Source organism: Erpetoichthys calabaricus, chromosome 14, assembly GCF_900747795.2.
Source record: "Erpetoichthys calabaricus chromosome 14, fErpCal1.3, whole genome shotgun sequence".
Taxonomy (NCBI): Eukaryota; Metazoa; Chordata; class Cladistia; order Polypteriformes; family Polypteridae; genus Erpetoichthys; species Erpetoichthys calabaricus.
Genome location: NC_041407.2, coordinates 47,242,782 through 47,261,404, shown reverse-complemented (window position 1 = coordinate 47,261,404; position 18,623 = coordinate 47,242,782). Strand labels below are relative to the sequence as shown.

At 38.4% G+C, this 18,623-nt stretch overlaps 1 protein-coding gene across 1 annotated transcript in view; it reads right to left on the bottom strand.

Moving 5' to 3' along the window:
* Positions 1-18,623, bottom strand: part of LOC114664567 (regulating synaptic membrane exocytosis protein 3) — a 171,345-nt gene that overhangs the window by 104,883 nt on the left and 47,839 nt on the right. The window contains 1 exon segment of the mRNA XM_051936355.1: positions 4,263-4,539. Coding sequence (XP_051792315.1) covers positions 4,263-4,539 — 277 coding nt within the window.

The window sequence follows — 18,623 nt, the reverse complement described above, 5'->3', positions numbered from 1 at the left end:
CTAAGCAAATAAATGTAAATGTATATGTGAACCTAAATATGAGATAGAGCCAAACACACATCATGGAATAACATTAGAGCTGTCAGCTCAGAGTTGGCTGAAATACAGACTGGTTATATGACACAATAAAGCCAGTGTAATGGCTATAGACCATTAGAGTTATTGACTGGACTCATAGAATAACTAAACAAAATAATGAATGGTACTGGATGACAACAGTTGATCAAATACTTTATGATGGCACCATATAGGTACTACCATCTACTCTGGTACAATCATAAACCACACTATGGAATTCTAAATGTGGCTGCTTCACAGAGGACTGATTAGCCCACAGAAGCATACATCATAAATGACACCTTCCTTGATCTAAAACAACTTAGTATTTGTTTTGCCATGGCAACTACCATTACTGTTGGCTTTTTGCATTATTATTACAACTGAATTTTTTGCTGTCTTTGACCTCTACATTACTCCTGTCTCTCTATTATAAAAGGAAATCCTAAAACGAGACTTTCTCGGAGATAATTTCAACTTTCACGAGAGATAATTTCAGGTCCCGCGAGATGAGACTTTTTGCCAAGAGATTTTGACAAGTCCCACACTCCTCTCAAATATTTAAAACCACGCCCATGGTCCACTCACTTCTCATTCGTGTGAATACTATTGTCAAACACAGTTCCTGTGCTCTCAGCTCCAAGCGAGGTTGGAAATAAAAGACAAAGAGTAGAAGACAAAGTAGAACATTGTAAAGAGGTTCAAAAATGTTTCTGCAATACACATGCAGAGCAGTTAGAGATTATGAAAGTACAAAAATCTGAAGTCTCAAAAAACTGATAGTAAAGATCGCATTAGCGCTAACAAAAGGAAATTATTACTCAGTGAAATAACAGAGCAGCGAAAAGAGATTGAATATACAGTATAGGCATAGGTGATATGACAGAAGTATATAGTTATTGTTCGGTTTTAAACTTTAAGTCGGGGACTTGTAGAATGTCTAATTCGTGTTGCCATCAGGGAAAAGTTGTGTTTCTTCCCAATAAAGAGGCGTATCCACAAGAATTAAAAGATTTGATGTTTGGTGAAAGTAAAATACATATACGCGAGTGGCAGAGATGCGAAGTGGCTTGCGCATTGTGCCCACCCAGGGATTGGCAAGTGAAGCGAGCAGGGGGCAGAGCCCCCTAGTTTTATACAAGAACAAGTTTTGAACCCTGTTACAGTACGGTATGAGCTGTTTTTACTTGTGACTAAATGAAGTAATGTTAGGCATGTTATTGCACAACCTGGAGCTTAGCTCCAACAAAATCTGACACAATGTGCTATGAGTGCCAAGGCTGAAGTCTTTTTTTATTATAGACAGAGAAGGCAATGAATTGGAAGGACCCATTAAACTTCCAGTGGAGCGCTCTAAATGCACTTTCACTTGAAATAAATGCTCCATTAAAAATGCTGTCCTTTCAACTGCTTCAAGCTTGAAAAAAGTAACAGTGACCCACAGGAGCTGATCATTTTCCATTAGCTCATCTGTTCCTGGCTTACAAATCTTACAATAGCTGTCTGACTTGTTTGATGACCTTTTAAAACCATTACAGCATCAAAATGTTAGGTAAATTCAATTCAGTTTGTTGTACAGTACAATTAAATATGTTTGCTTCTTGTCCAGATGGTGCTGAAACAATACAGTGCACAGTAAAACAAAATAATACAGCATTCACAGGTCAATAAAGATAATGCTGATAAACAGGAGCAATAAATATGTAACAGTATAATAAACAGGGTAGTATAGCAAATTAATAGTGCAACACATAGTAATTAAATATGCAAAAGCACCACATTAAAATGCAAGATAAGAATAAACAAAGATGTGCCAGAGAGAAAAAAGAAACAACAGACAATATAAGTGACTAAGTTTGACTTGGTAGTGCAAGTGCTTACATAATGGAGTCTTACAGAGGTCAAGTGCTATTTGTATGTCTGCTGATACAACAGTAAATGTTATGATATTGCCTACTAGATGTTTGTTCTTGTAGTGTCTGAAATAATGGAAAGTGTGTCTTCAGGCATAAATATCATGTGTAGAGGAGGGAGTTAGATTGAATATTCTCAATATACATGCTTTCGAGGCAACTTAGGCACCTTCTTCAGGCAGTTTGAAGCGGCCTGAGTTGCCTTGAAATCTTGCAGATTGTAATCTTTTTAGTCAGTCAAAAAAGTGTAATTTTGCTTGACCTCTCATGGCATCCATTGGCTAACACAGTACAACACCCTACTACTATAAAACTCTTCTCAAAAACCAAAAGTACTACTGAACCAACGGGTGCTGTTGAGGGACCTTACAATATCATCAGTATATGGTGTCCTAAGAATTTAAAGCTACTCAAAATCTCCATTAATGTCAATTGGTGCATTACTCTCATCAGTATTCCTGAAATGTGTAAATAGCTGGCTGTTTGGCTAACAGTGGGGAGCACTTTATTGTTATTGTTCAATTAAGTTCAATTAGAAATTCAACCCTCTGCTTGCAGACTGTTTCATCATAGTTGGCAATCAGACCCACTACTCTAGTACCATGGACAACTCAATGTTATGAGTTGATTGTGAGTGAAAAGGGATAGCAGCAGTGGACTAAACACACAGCCCCTGAGATTCCAGTGCTCAGAGAGAGACTGGTGGATGTTCATTCCACAAACTTGACTGTTTGAAGTCTATAACAGACAGGGAACACTGGATCTAGTCACACTGGGTAATGTTTAGTTTCAAGACTCTGCATTTTACTACCAACCACAAGGAAATGATGACATTGATCATTGAGCTAATGTCAGTGAACGGGCATCTCATATTAGTGTTTCTTTCGTCAAAATCGGTTAGTGCTGTGTGGATGCCAGTGAGAATTTCCTTCACCATGATTCACCAGTCTGGTTCTGTAAAAGTCTGACTTGCCTTGTGTACATGGAGACACACATTTACTTGTCTTGATTATAATCAGAATGCTTCAGCAAAAGCCATAACCTGAGCTGTGCCTCAAATATCTGTTAAAGTAAGTACTACTTGCAACTGAAAAAGTTCCACTTCATGAAGTGCTAAATTGAGCTGTCATTGGTACCATCCTCTTTACCATCCAGTACTAGGTCAGCTCTCAGTGGCCCACTGCCAGAGCACAATATCAGGGCAAGACTTTTACTCATCAGTTTGTGTCAAGCTGTCAGTAAGGCAGGGAAGAGCTGTCTGTGGTGCTGCATGGTGCTGAAGGCAATCTGTAATTCCTTCTTCTACAGAAGCCTGCTGAATCTATTGTGCTCTTGTTTTCCTAAAACAAGTAATGTCAAATTATAGTAATTCTCTACAATAAAATTTCTTGAACCATAATAAATATTTGTTCATGAAGCCCAAAAGAGGATTGTTTTTCATGTTAATATACATACTGTATCTATTTTTCAGGACATAGATTCTGGTAGAAAGTGTGTGGATTTGTGAATGACAAGATAATTCGATATACCATGTCTAAAGGTCAAGAGCCTTTTGTAGACTGCAAATCCAATCAATATGTCTCTCAACTGTTCAATGGACCCTGTAAACTGACTAGTCTATGTACATCTAATGATAACAGTTGTTAAGAAGCTTTATATTCACAGAGGACTTAAAAGAGAGAGGGAGGAATTGAAGAAAATCATACAACAGCATGCAATGTCTCCATGACAAATGATAATTAGCCAAATGATGATTAATCTGACATTATTTACAGTGTGATTTAAACATTTACTAGTGTAGGTAATCCTAATTATTGTAATTAAGATTTAAAAAACATTCTCTTGGACAAGTACATTCTGCATAATTACTTTACCAATGATTTCATTAAATAAGTAACGATATTTTAAAAAGACAGTAGACATTATTGTTATGTCATTTGTACACTTTTTAAAGCTCAAGCTATGTTACTATAACAAGAAAGGTAAAGACAATTTTTTTTCTGTTTTGAGTAGTGAAGACTGAGTACAATAGTGGGTGAAAGAAATGGGTAGCCAACAAGCAAGAGCAAAGGACTCAACATCTTAAATTAATTTATAGTGTGTCCTTTCCCAGGTTTTAAAAAAAAAATTCCATTTTAAGTGACATGTGTCTTCCTTTTGTTCTGTTTTTAAATATGGATTTTTGTAAAGTTTATGACCTTTAGATTTAGATTTAGATTTTAGTGAGCCACAAACAAAATCTTCTAAAGCGAAAGTGAAGGGAAATTCTTTGGCAGTAAAAATGAGACTCACCCGGCTGGTTAAGTTGCAGTGTGCTCCTACTCCATTGGGACAACCCAACGATGGCTACCATCTTGGCACCAAGACTGGAACGTCTCTTCTTATTTGTGGACATCCCAGCTGCATCAGGTGGTCCTCCATTGTTCTTCTCTATATTGTACATCTCCCCACTGATACTTGAACTTCGCACCACATTGCGAGATGATGACGATGATGCTGTAGTGCTTGTCACTTCTCCGTTAAACATACTGTCCTTAGGTGAAACTGAACAATCTGGTTGTTGGGAAACCTTTAAAGAAGACAAAATACTTTAAATGTATGTGCCCAAATTAACTGATATTCTCAAATAAAATTTGAATGATACCTTTTCTTATTTAACAAATACATTTCTCTAGGAACGATTTACTGGATTGGTTCAGTACTGTTTAGCAAGGCAAAATACGGCAAAGTTTCCCACAATTCCAATGTCACATATAACAAGTTTGATGCTAAATTATACATTTAGCATAAATCTAGAAATCACCCCCTTGCCCTTACCCATACACAAATACATATGTAATGGCCTATCAGTATCCCTTTAAGGACCCTTTCTCCAGAGCCTCACCCCAGACCCTTATTCATGTAAAGGCATTAACATCTCATTCATCCACAAAAGGGAATATGCTGATCCATACTGTTTGAAACGTGGAGTTCTAGCCATATACCAGTTGTCTTTGATCTCACATTTATTTGGGCCACTTGGCCTCAGTTTCATCTAAACAGAAACCATTCTGTCATAGTTTGACTTATTTTAATTGTTTGTAGTAATTTATTGTACTCAAAAATTTGTTAAGATGTCATATTAAAGGTTTCTCAGGTCAAAGAATTCAGTGGTTTCAGTTATTTTTTGTTCTGATGTGTTGTTATGAGTGAATTCTTTCACCCTCGACACTGTGTTGTTTTTGTATAAACTACCATGGTTGTTGCATTTACTAGGCTTAATGATCGGAGGTATTTGTTGTGTGATGTCATCGCCGTGATGGAATAAAGGTCAGCATCATGCATTTCAGAGTATTCAGATTAGTTCAAAGAACTTGGCACGCGACTTCGTGTGACTTGTTACATTAATATGATCTCTTGGTTGTGCCTCATTTTGGTTTCCTGACTTTGATTCTTGTGTCTCATATTGATTCTTAAATAGTACTCCCAGTCTACTTGCTACATCCTTTTTGACCCAGATTTCTGCTTCATGTTTTGGGCTCTGTTTAAAATACTACATTTCTTGCTTATAGGCTTTGACCTTACCTCACTTTTCTGACTTCATCTCCTGAACAATAATTTCAAACTATCCATGTCCATTTCTTCCTGTGCAGTCATTACATCTGCATTGTCACCTGGTGGACAGAAAGTCTTAACTAATCCTTCAGTAGCATGGCCTTGTTCTCTGGGTACAGAGCGACAGGCACTTTTGACATCTGCTGGGTCACCCTCTTCCTAGTGTTCTTGGGAAGCCTCCTTAGATGCACCCCCAACCATTATTCTCCACATCTTGCACTAATGCCTTCTGTCTGTTTCCCTTATGACAAACTGTGCATAGCTGGGTCCACCATTCTTTAGTGGTCCATGTCATACTAGCAACCCTAGTTGCTGTCTCCTTTCCAATTTAAGTCTGTCTCACTTTTTTGGAAGTGTGTTCTGGGATTCATTAAATACATTGTCAATCCGGTGTTACTCCCACATCTGTCAAAATAATAACAACTGGGCATCCTTTCACTTAAATAAGTGAACCAGATAAGCACAATCAATAAAAAAGATCACAGGCAGACGTGTTAAAAACAATTTAAAACATAAAGTCCAAAAAGAAGAGGAAAAAATTCAAAACTATAGGAAAACTATCATCAAGGATGAAGCAAAAATCAGGCAAAACACACTGCTGAGTGAAAGGTTCAGGCAATGCAAAAGTAATCTCCCGTCCTTGCTAATGATAAAAGGGACAAGTGAATATAGCACAGGTTGAGGGTCAGGCATGAGGCATGACAGTCATTTATTTCAGAGATGTGATCAGTATAGAGAGAACGTACCAATCTTTTGCCATTGAATGAGACGCCTGAAGGAAATCCAGCAAGATTTTAAAATTCTAGTCAATGCTGACCGCATAACAGAAAAGATGATTCCTTTGGCAGGATTGATATAGTGGCAGTAAATACCTCAAATAACAGATGAATGAAAAATTTCTCATGGCTAATGAACTTCTAGGAGTTCATCGGCTAGAATGATTGCAATATCCACCCGGCTATTAGAAGATTAGAACAATTGTGATGAGAATAGTCCTTCAGCCCAACAAACTCACTAATCTCTGATTTAGCACGTATCGACTCTCAGAATAATCAGTGGCCACTTACTGCCACATTCTACCCAGGGATTTAGTAGGACCCAATAAAAGGATCGGAGCAGAGAATGTGTAATCAGCTTCCAGTAGTTGATAGTTTGGAACTGAGTAGATTTAAAAAAAAAAAACAAAAAACAATTAGGAGAGCATAATGTGGGGTTTTGAGACGCCATCAAAACACAGTAGCATAGGGCTTGAGGTAGGAACCCTTATTGGATGTTGTGCCAATCCATCTCTGGGGAGGAGAGCATGCTGTCTTACAAAATTAATACATGAGTTTGTTATGACCAGGAGATTTTCTTATTAATACATAATACAATAAGTGCAGTAAGTGCAGTAGCAGTTTTGTTTATATTTTTTAGCAGGGTGCTCTATTATACATAAAAAAGTTAAAACACCTATTACTACTTTTAAAGTACCATCAAATGAGGTGAATATAAAAGACAAGTTGATTTAATTAAATAATATCATTCCTAACTATGATTGTTGAAGGAAACAAATTAATCAAGCACTACAAGGGAAAAGCCAAACTGTCAGGAAAGACTAAATAGACTAATAAGCAAAAGCAAATCAAAAGAAATGTTCAAGCCAGTAAAGAATGGCTCGTGCATTCTCACAAAAGGCTTCCCATCTCCCTGAGTGGTAAATCAATGAAGAAGGACAACAGATAAAACAAGGAAATTTAAAGAATGAGCAATGTGTGGGTTTGATGCATATTAGTATTGACCTCCCGTCTATTAAAACAGAGAAAAGTGAGTTTGGGAAGACATATATGTCCAGGACCCCTTCTTTGTGCTCCTTGATCAAAGGAAAGGTCTGGGAAAAAGGAACCAAACCGGGGCAAAGTCTTAAAAACATGACATACTTTTACTGAACTATTTATTGGTTGCTTATCTGAGTCAACAGCTACACAACAGATAATTTTAAGCAAAAAACAGCCAGAAAAGGTTCTTTTTATGGGAATGATGTGTGTGTCCTTTATCTTTAGCAGGACTGTTTGTGTGTAGTGGGGCTCACAAAAAATGAGCCCTCTGTGAAAAAGAGACATCTCTACAGTCAGAAGTCTCATTATTCACTTGAGCCAAGGGAATTCTCTAAACTCAAACGGTTGTGATGGTTGCTTTTCAAATTTTGAAAATTGGGTGGGAGCAGAGTCTGGATGATCAGCAACGCCAACACAACTTGGATATATCAGAGTCACAGCCCAGATGTGTCAAGGAGTGGCAGTATGAAAAGTACTTTGCTGCTGAGGGTGCTATTCTGGAATGGGAGAGTGTACTGGGGCTGAAATGGCATGAGCCTGCTGTGAAGTAAACACTCTCTCTCAATCAGAAACCTAATCAGTCAGTTGAGTCGATGGGCTTCTCCTTTGGTTTGACTCACCAAGACAGTCAAGTTTGTGTGCAGCAGCCGGTGAAGACAGTACAGCCCAAGTAAAGAGAACCCAGGTACATGTGTATAAAGATATGTCTGGGCCCTGTGACAATAACAAAACCTTTGAGAAAATGCAGCTTCACATATATTTTGCAGTTTTCAAAATTCAAATGTAGCAGATGTTTGAGAGGGCTAAATTACAGTTTGTCTGCACAATGGAAAGGCTGCAATCATCTCTCAAAGATTAAGTTTTATTGGCTACACAGATTCTATGGGTAACATTGAGTGCACTAGGAAAAAGGTAGACTTACATTAGTGTAGCCTAGGGCTGCCAATTTGATAAAATGCAACGTTATTGAAATGTGGGATAAACAGTGGACTACCCACAAGAAGGACTGCATATAATGATGTCATAGTTTTACCACTGCTGCTATGAATGGAACACTACAATACACATGGATGAGGTCTAATGAAGTTTGTGTCTTCTAAAACTGTAAAGCATGCCATGAGGCAACTAGACATGGAAAAGTCAAAATGATGGCAAAAGTACAAAGTGGAATCTATGGAAATAACACTTACAATGAATTGGTGCCCTGTTGTCATGATTTACGCTGAATATTGATGTTTTGTAGCCTTTTCCTTTAAGAGAATACGTATTGTGTACCGTTGTCAGGGTCACATCCCGCATTTCTAGGGGCGTGGTCTCCAGGGTTATGACCTTGACTTAATCAGCAAATGGCATAAAATGCCAGCCTTTTGCTCTGAGCCTTATCCAATCAGCAGATAAAATCCTTATTTTCAATTTGACTTCTCATGTGATTACTTTTCATATCTTGCCTGGCTTTCAGGTTATTGCATGTTATTTGAATTTGAATTTTTGCCTCTCGTTTCTATTTTCTTTTGTTTGCCTTTGTTTGCCTTTTGCTGACATCTCACGATTTTCTCAAGAAATTAGTTATCTGTTTTCCTGATGAGTCAGGACAAAAGACCGGATAAGGCTCAGAGCAAAAGGCTGACCTTATATTCTGTTTGCTGATTAAGTCAAGGTCACAACCTCAAAGAGATCACGCCCCTACAAACACAGGACGTGACTCTGACAATGGTACACAATATGGCTTCCCTTAAAGGAAAAGACTACAAAACATCACTATTCAGCCTAAATCATGACACCTATAGTCATGTACAAAGTGAGCGAAATATGATTTGCTTTAGACACAATGTCTCCATCACTGGTCATGACAATAATGAAAATTGAAAAGTCAACATATTATAAATGTCATTTATCCTGTTTTGTAATTTTATGTCTTAGTCATCCTGGATTATCATAACCAGTGATTCAATTCTGATAACTGCTAAGTATTTATTTCTATTATTGTACTGTTTATTTCCTAAATCCAATATTATATTGTAACATTGATAGCATTTGTAATGGATTATGTTGTTACTGGCTAGTGTTTTGTCACACATGCACATCAGAGGGTCACCTTCCGGACTGATCCAAGATAAGCAGTACCACCCTAAGATGGCGAGGGGATGCTGTCACAAACAGTATTGTCTCTTTCTGTTCCCTCAGCCCCAAGAAGACTCCCAATGAGGGCAACTGCTCATCTCCTTCTGGTCGGAGGACTATAAACTCAAGGTGGTCCCAAAAGGTGGTGTCTTATTTGGACGTACTGTATACTCATCACAGGACGGATACCCTACCACACCGATAACCTGACCGATTAACAGAGGCACTGCAGCTGTGTGTTTTTGTTTGTTGGGCACTATCAACCTGTTTCTGTTTCAGCTGGCACCATGATTAAACAGGGCGACCCAATTGGCACCTCAACATTTATTTAGGATCTTGTGTCATTTCTCACCTGTTCATAGTATACAATAAAGATTCATTCATTACTTTATTGATTTAAACCAAATTGGTGTATTTTCCCAATGTGCTACATGTGAAATAAGTTTTATTTCTCCACCCTTCTTCTCACAAAATATTTTAATGGAAATTGTTAAATGTTATGTATTGTTTTGTAATTGATTGTATTGCCTTTAAACTATTAATATGATATCATGATTATAAGTCAATATCCACCCTGTGATGGACTGGCACGCTTTCCAGGGTTTTTTCCTGCCTTGCACCCTATGCTAGCTGAGATAGGCAGATAGATCCAGCACCCCCTGCAACACTGGTCTGGATTAAGTGGGTTAGAAAATGATCATTTGAAATGCAAGGAAGTGCAAATATTTAAATCAATAAAAACAAAAAGGAGATAGCCAGAGGACCTGCCACCACAGATGATCAGCAATTGCTTTAATACATTTAAGGAAACTGCTAGCCAGAGGCAAGGAATTAATAAATATCTGTCATATAACAAGAAATATTTAATTGTTTCTTTAGAGTGAATTTAGTTTTGTTTGATTTAAAGCTAAACAAGGTATAATTGTTCCTAAGGCATACAAGTTAGATCAGCACTTTTTCAAATGACGAGAATGAGATGGTAAGGTAAGGACTTTACAGTGTTCACCAAGCAGTGATGCTCTGTGCAGTGTTAGTCCAAACAGAGTTACTAGAAGATAAGGATTTATCTGATATTGATGTCCATAAAGGCTAATGTAAGAAATTAAATACATAAATAAATAGATAGAATAACCAGAACATGTGGTCATGAATTCAGGTGCTTGTCAACATTTCTCATAGTTAACGTTTAATCCTGAATAGATTTTAGACACTGAGTCAAAAGAGGTGTGCATAAAGTATAAATTTAATTTAAATTAAGCCTCATCTCTAGGAAATGAAGGAAGAATGTTTTCTGCCTGTGCCTGATTTCTATTTTCTATCTCAAATGATAAGGAACTGCTCCTATTTTATAAAAGTGCTGCTATAGTTTGGAGAGACTACCTTTGACCTTACTAGTGTTTAGTAGAAATCCCTTTGTCATTGGTAACTAGGAAAAGTTAAGAAAGTGAATTATATTACGTATAACAGAATCTCTGACTTGAAATGAATTGGATTTTTATTTTGAGAGCTTGCATTTACAATATAGGTTTTTAAAGATGCAAAGATGTTATTAATAAGCAAGACCTGTGAAGATCTTGGTTCCAGATGTGCTCTTTACATTCAGCTCTGTGTTTTTGAAGGAGAGAGGAATGTATGGTTTGTTTGAAGATGTGAGCTTTATTGTAGCTCTTTGAACTTCACCGTCTGATAGCATAAAATGGCAGCTTGTCGCATCTTTCTGGTTTAATTTTTTTCCTTTGAGGGGTTGGCAGTAATACAATGATAACAAGAAATTCTACATGTTACTTCTTATTACATCTTACAGCCCTAATGGTATCAAGGGTGCAGATTCTCACTCAGGTACCACAAGTACTTGCAGCTCTTGTTAGAGAGCCTGTGCAATAGGCAATGTCGTCAGAGTCCTGATTTTTCATATTAACAGTTTTTTTTTTTTTTCTAAACTCTCAACCTTATCTCTGCTGTTTTGTGTGTTCTTTTAACAAGGAGAAAAACATTTCTTTATCAGACAAGGAATAAACTGACTATAAAATAATAACATTAAGAAAATGTCTGAAGCATGTGACTAATGCCAATTATTTTTTTGATCATTACCTCAAAGAGTTCTCTCCACATAAGCCAAATCCAGTGCATTCTTACCAGACAATGAAAGAAAAAGAAATAATTGAACAGATAAATCACAGAGGAACAGCAGACCTTTCACTCTGATAACTTTTGCTGGCTGATATTGATTGATTATTAGAAAGCAAACCTGCAGATCTGAAAAAGAACAATGGTAATTAAATGCTTAACCAGTACTACAATGTCCTTTTCTTGTCATAGATCATGAGAGACAGTACAATGACTCAGTTATTTTTATTGATTCACTAGATAATCACTTGCTCTATTATACTGCCCAGTCCTCACATCTCTAGGAGGTTCAAAAAAGGAATGAATAAATAAGTCTCAATTAGTGTCTGATTTTAGGGTTATATTAGTTGAAAAAAATATTTTGCAAAATCACCTCCACGTAACTCATTTTGACCAAATTCCTCATATTTCTGCCTTTCCTTGTGTTGGCACAAGCTCTTATTAATACAATTACTAGCAACATATTCTTTATAGAAAAAGTGGCACTGAAAAAGCAATTTTATAATTAACTTGTACCTTGTCCACAATGACTGCGGTGGGTTGGCACCCTGCCCGGGATTGGTTCCTGCCTTGTGCCCTGTGTTGGCTGGGATTGGCTCCAGCAGACCCCCGTGACCCTGTGTTCGGATTCAGCGGGTTGGAAAATGGATGGATGGATTGTCCACAATGAATTATCAGCCACTCATTGCTGCAGTGTTAGAACACAACACAATGATGCTTTCCTATATCATATTCTGTTTCAGGCACTTTTCTTATTATTTGCTATACAGTATTGCTTACAGTGGAACACCCATGAGTGGTGCATGGGCCACCATATGTGAATCATCTTCCCAGATCCAGTCAGTTCATTAGGCGACATAATTGGCCCTGTAGGGAACCATCATCTGAGGGGTGCTGTTTATGAAAGTTAAGGGGGGCATGTGCTCTGGACATAGATGGGGACCAACACCAACCCCACAGGTAGCTGAAGTCTAGTAATACCAACTACCTGCTATGGACAATAAGGTGACACCTGTCAACCCTGCCTAAGGCTCCAAATGGGCTTTTGACTGGCACTGCATCAGCAAAATTGTAATATGACCATGCACAAAATTAGAATACAATGAACATACAGAAGATATGAAAGAAAATGAACTGGGTGACAACATTCTACTACATGAAGATGTTGAAATTAATTTTCGCATGACCTTTTGGGGTCAGAGCGCAGGGTCAGCCATTGTACAGCTCCCCTGGAGCAATTCTTTCAGGTTTGCCACACATAAAAGAAAAGCACAGCTTAATATAAAATTATCAAACCTGCCTAATGCAATTTGGGGTTAATGTGTGGGGGGGTGGCCAAACCTGTTAGCATTGTGCGCAAGACAGAAGCCAAGTCCAGAAATGGTGCTGCAACATTGCACAGCTTACTTTAAATCACATGCAAATTAATAGATAAATAATTTTGCTTTATGCTCTAACAGTAGTTCATTTATTGTTTTTTTGTATTTTTATTTTTTGCTCTTGGTTTTTTAAATAGATATTTAGATGCTTGGTTTCTCTGCTATTCCCAGCCTTGCCTGTACTATCACTCTACATACACTTCATATCTACAATATTAAATTTGCCCTTCCCCATAAATGAAGAATACCTTCATTCTTAACTGTGTGTATAAGCCCAGGAACTAGCCTAATGTCTTGGGCTCAAACTGTTATTAGCAACTGGTCCTGTCGATGAACATCCCAGGTTTTGTGTGAGAGGCTTCACTTATAAAAATGCCTTTAATAATACTGTCATGTCTGGTCAGACTGGAAAATTTAATATCACACAACAAACCTCTTGCCAGTCCAAAAATCTTATTTACTGGATTTTTGTAGTAGTGATAGTGTAGCAGAGAGCAATTACCATTAACTGCATCTTAGTATTTTCTACCCATCTTAATAGCACACCCTTGATACAAACATCTACAAAAGCCCCCTAACATCACACAGCATCATGAGAACCAAAAACAAATGGAGCCAGTGACAGTTGTCTAATCCTTTTTGATTTTGCCTTTCATTTAGGATTTTGTGTTTCTTGTGCCCGTGTTGAGTGTACGTTTGCCATGATTTGACAATTCTTTTTGGATTGCAGACTGTAATTAAATGTATTTTTGCTTTAACCTGGCTTGGCATGGACCCCATGTGTTTCTGTTTGTCTAGATCTTCATTTTCACTTAAGCTCCACTGCTGGCTCGGCACTGCTAGGCATCATTTCAAATCAAATCCTGTGACTCAGTTTTAGCAAGTTTAATGACTTGCACCGTTTTCTAACTAGTGCTGCATTCAGTTCACTTCTCTCTCTTATACTTTCAACAAAAAAGCTGTCTTAATATAACTCTTACCATAGTATGTTTTAAATTTCCTTTTTAAACATTTCTGTTTTAAAAGTTTGAAGTTTTACAATGAAAATGTACAACTTTGAAGCCCTAATAGGAAGCCATGCCAGAGAAACACTTACAATGTAGGTTTACTAGCCCGAACCTCTGATGGATTCAGTTAGAACAGATCACAATTAGAGCAGATCATCCCTCAGATCCCTCACTCCAAAAGGTTTAATAAAGGGTGTTTATAGGTAAATAAGGTCTTGTATCAGGTAAAGCAACTTTAAACAAGGAGGTGTGGAAGATTCTAAGTTGCTTAAACCCATCACATTAGCAAAAGGGCAAATCTCATAAAGGATTCCTGGAAGAGGCACCAGTCCCACAATCACATGATGTGAATAATGGCTTCTTCCGTCTTCCGAAGTCATCCTAGATCCAGAGTGGGTCATTTCAAACCTGGGTGACTCTTCACGGGCTCTTTCTCAGCTCTTCCAAAATCAAAGCTTCTCTCTTTGAGTTCTGAATAATGATACACTCTAGTGCGACAAGTGTTTCATAAAGATGGCAAGACCAAAAGATTGAAAACCAGAGCCTGAAGTCATGAAAAAAGGAAATTTACTCAGCTTGTGTGCACGAATCCCACAGTTAGTATGCAGATTTATGCTGGTCCAGCTAAGACTCCCTGTTGCCCCACCAACAAGTTCTGAGGTTGTTTTTGTAACATTTATAGCAAATTATTATTTTGGCGAAGAGAATGAAAGGTGTTTTGCCACCAAACTAATAAAATGTCTACTTGATGCTGTGTGTGTGAATGGTCGCCATGACAACAGCAAGCTCCCTGCCTTGCTTGCTTGTCCGCACTGCAGTTGGCTGGTCAGAGGGGCTCTCAGCCGCCCTGCTCTCCGTTTAGCTGTTTATCCCTAGTCTCTGGCAGTGATAGAGGTGGTTATTTATATTTTAACATGCAGCATTACAATTATGTTTGGATATTTTTGCATTCCGATGCAAACCATTTTATTCAATTGCAGCACTCATCATACTGACACCACGCTTGCTGTATAGAATTTAGCAAATTTCATGTTCCTGGATTTTTCATTTTGTTTGTTCCATCAAATGTATAGCCCCAATAAATTAATTTAGTGAACCTACTTAATTTAAATTCAGGGGTGATTGGTGTTGCCTGTGCCAGAAGCATTGAGCACAATGGAGGGACCAGCACTGGATAGGCCATCATTAGATCCACTCCTTCACACTCCCACATTCACTTACACTGGACCATTTAATAGTCACCAGGTTATATAACACTCAAACTTTTACAGCACAACCCAAGAGTGCACAACCCAAAGAAATAATGACAGCCCCCAAAACAATTCTCCACTTTTACATCATTTTTTTTTTCTAAGGCATTGTCCTGTCTAATTCAGGATATGCTGAACTGACCAGAGACAGACTGAGATTGTGAGACTGGCTTGATGAGACTGGCTTGAAAATAACTGACTATTTAACTTCAAATTGATTCATTCACATTCTCCAATGGTAACTGCAGTCTTTTAAAAGCTAAAAGTCCAAATCACAGACCAAACAAACCCAATTAGGAGAGAAAATAAAAGTGGCAGTAACTACTCAAGAAACATTTGTCTTTAGAACCGAAGAAACCCAACAGCATTAAAAACAATGTCTGGATGTTCTCTTTACTTGTTTACTTGAATATATGTTATCCACCGCCAGGTTGATGGAAAGTCATTTCAAATGATATGTTTAAGAGCTATTCAATTGCTGCAGTCACCTCAGTTGATAGTTCAGTTACCACTAATAGTCAGTGAATCAATTAGGTACACAGTAAAAGCAAGGTTTAAGTCCATTGACGCTTATCACATGTTGTGGATGTGAGTACAGATAAATCAGGGCACCAGTACCTCAGCGAACTGAAACATTTATTTGCTTATTAATGTGGAACTTAAAGGAGACTAAATGCAAAGCAAGCACCCTATGAAAAACACTAAACACCTCAGAGTTTTGTACAGTCAATACTATCTACAGCACAAGGTGTGGCAGCTGGACGGCTTTCCACAAGTATCCTGATTTTCTCACCTCCCAGGTCTTCTCACAAATCTTTCTTTCAGCTCTTTTCTTAATCTTCTGAATAGTCTTTTTTGTTTAGGAAACTGCATTCCTTTAATCAGCGTTTCTCAACCTTTAAGTATTTGCGACCTGAGTTTTCATAACAGTTTTAATCGCGCCACTCTAATGTTTTTTTGAAACCCTAATAAAATTTATTCCTATATTTTTTGCTGGCGATACACCGCTACAAGTTTAAAATTTCCCTACGAATAGCGAAATTATGCCACATATGGCAACATTCGCGCCACCTTTTTTGTTACTTCAGAACTGCTGCCTTTAATGTTGGTAGTGACATCCTTTATATAATCTACTAGCCGTGCCCCGCGGCTCCACCCGCGTATTAGTGAAAAAGGACAGTGAGGAGGGCGCCACCCGGCTCCCACTCCTGATGTCACTCTTCCCCCTCCCCTTGGTCCGCAGCCTCTGTCTTGGATTAACGCAAATATATCGCTCCTGCAATCGTACTATGATTCTTAGTGCGATGACAGAAGTCACAAAATCAACCGGAATGTTCAAGCAAATTATAGAAAAAAACAGATCTAAATCCATTAAGTAGTTCTTTTGTTCGCTGGCTAAGTGGAGGTAAAGTACATACCCCGAGGCTGTTGCGTGAGTGAGGAGGGCCCCGCCCCCTCCTATCGGCCCGCTGCGTGTCTCTCGGTTTCGCGCAAATAAATCAGTACTGCAAACGAACTATGATACTTAGCATGATGAAAGAGGTTGCAAAATCAACTGGAATGTTCAAGCAAATTATAGAAAAAAAAACAGATCTAAATCCATTTAATAGTTCTCTCGTGAAAAGCGGACGGACATACATACAGACAGACAGACAGATGTTGGATTTTATATATATAGAGATGACTCTGTGATGGAGAGTGGGATTTTCTACATTGTAATGTGGTAGATTAGATTACATTAGATTAGATTAGATTAGATTAGATTAGATTAGATTAGATTAGATTAGATTAGATTAGATTAGATTAGATTAGATAAACTTTATTAATTCCATGGGGAAATTCAAATGTGTTGTATTTGGCTGCAGAAACATAAAAAACAAGAATACAGACTCACAGGACAGATACTACAGCCAATCAATCAATTAATCAATTGACAAACAAACAATCAAATAAATAAACTTAACGAGTACATTGGATGGAAGCATTGAATTGTCTCATAGTAAAGGGCAGAAAAGACCCCAGGATGTGTTTCTTAGCACACCATGGTGGAAAGAGCCTGTGACTAAAAGTGCTCTGAGAGAGTGCCTCTTGGAGAGGATGGAGGGGATTGTGTTGTGCCTGTAACATCACCACTGAATCAACAAGCTTATAGGCAGGCTCAGTGATGGGACACTCACAACCCACTGGAGGTAGAAGCGAAGTAGAGAGTATAAACAAACAGATGGCCATTATGAACAAAGCTGCGCATTCTGTCTGTGACACACAATCTCTGAGTCATTTTAGCCAACAAATTATTCAGCAGAAGTGTGGGGCTCCTTCCTACTTACATCAATAAGTCTTTATAATGCCCCACTATGACTGCTCTCTTATTGGTAACCAAGTCAGATGATTTTTCTTCTTTTTTGAAATTATTTTTTATTTGAGGGCTGCTATCCCTGTTTAAAAAAAAACTAAGCTTCCCCTTCTGAAGAACAAAGTGCTTACTTACTTTCTATCTATCTATCTATCTATCTATCTATCTATCTATCTATCTATCTATCTATCTATCTATCTATCTATCTATCTATCTATCTATCTATCTATCTATCTATCTATCTATCTATCTATTATAATGGACGGCCGGGTCCCATGTTGGGACGCCCCTGCTGTATATGGTCCAGGGAAGCAGCCATGGGCCCCTCACTACCTCCCCCAGGACGCTTGGTGACGATGATGCCTCAATTTCCCACAGGGTTTCCTGGGAGATGGAGTTCTCCACAACCCTGTGGGGATCTGGGATGGCCGCCAGGGGGTGCTGCATGGATCCCGGAGCCCACCTGGACATTTCTACAGCCCCGCCCGGAGGTGTAATTAGCCACAGGTGATTAAGCACCTGGAGCACTTCCGGGTGGGCTTTAAAATGGCCAGCATCCACCACTAATGGGCCAGAATCGGGAGGAAGAGGACAAGGATGCCTGAGAGGAGTGGTGGTGCCAGCGGAAGGATTGCTGTGTTGATAATAAGGTGCTTTGGGACTGTGTTATACCTGTGGGGTTCATGGGGAAGACGTGCCCCACAGGGGAAGAGTGTTTGGGCTGTGTTTAAGTGCTTGGGACTGTGTATTGCCTGTGAGGTTCACAGGGAAGACGTGCCCCACAGGTGAAGAAAAATAAAAGATTTCTGTTCCATTTACACGTGCCTCAGTGTGAATCTGTGCCGGGTCGGGCACTTATATAGCGCCTTATTCACACGATCTATCTATCTATCTATCTATCTATCTATCTATCTATCTATCTATCTATCTATCTATCTATCTATCTATCTATCTATCTATCTGTCTGTCTGTCTGTCTCTCTGTCTGTCTGTCTGTCTGTCTGTC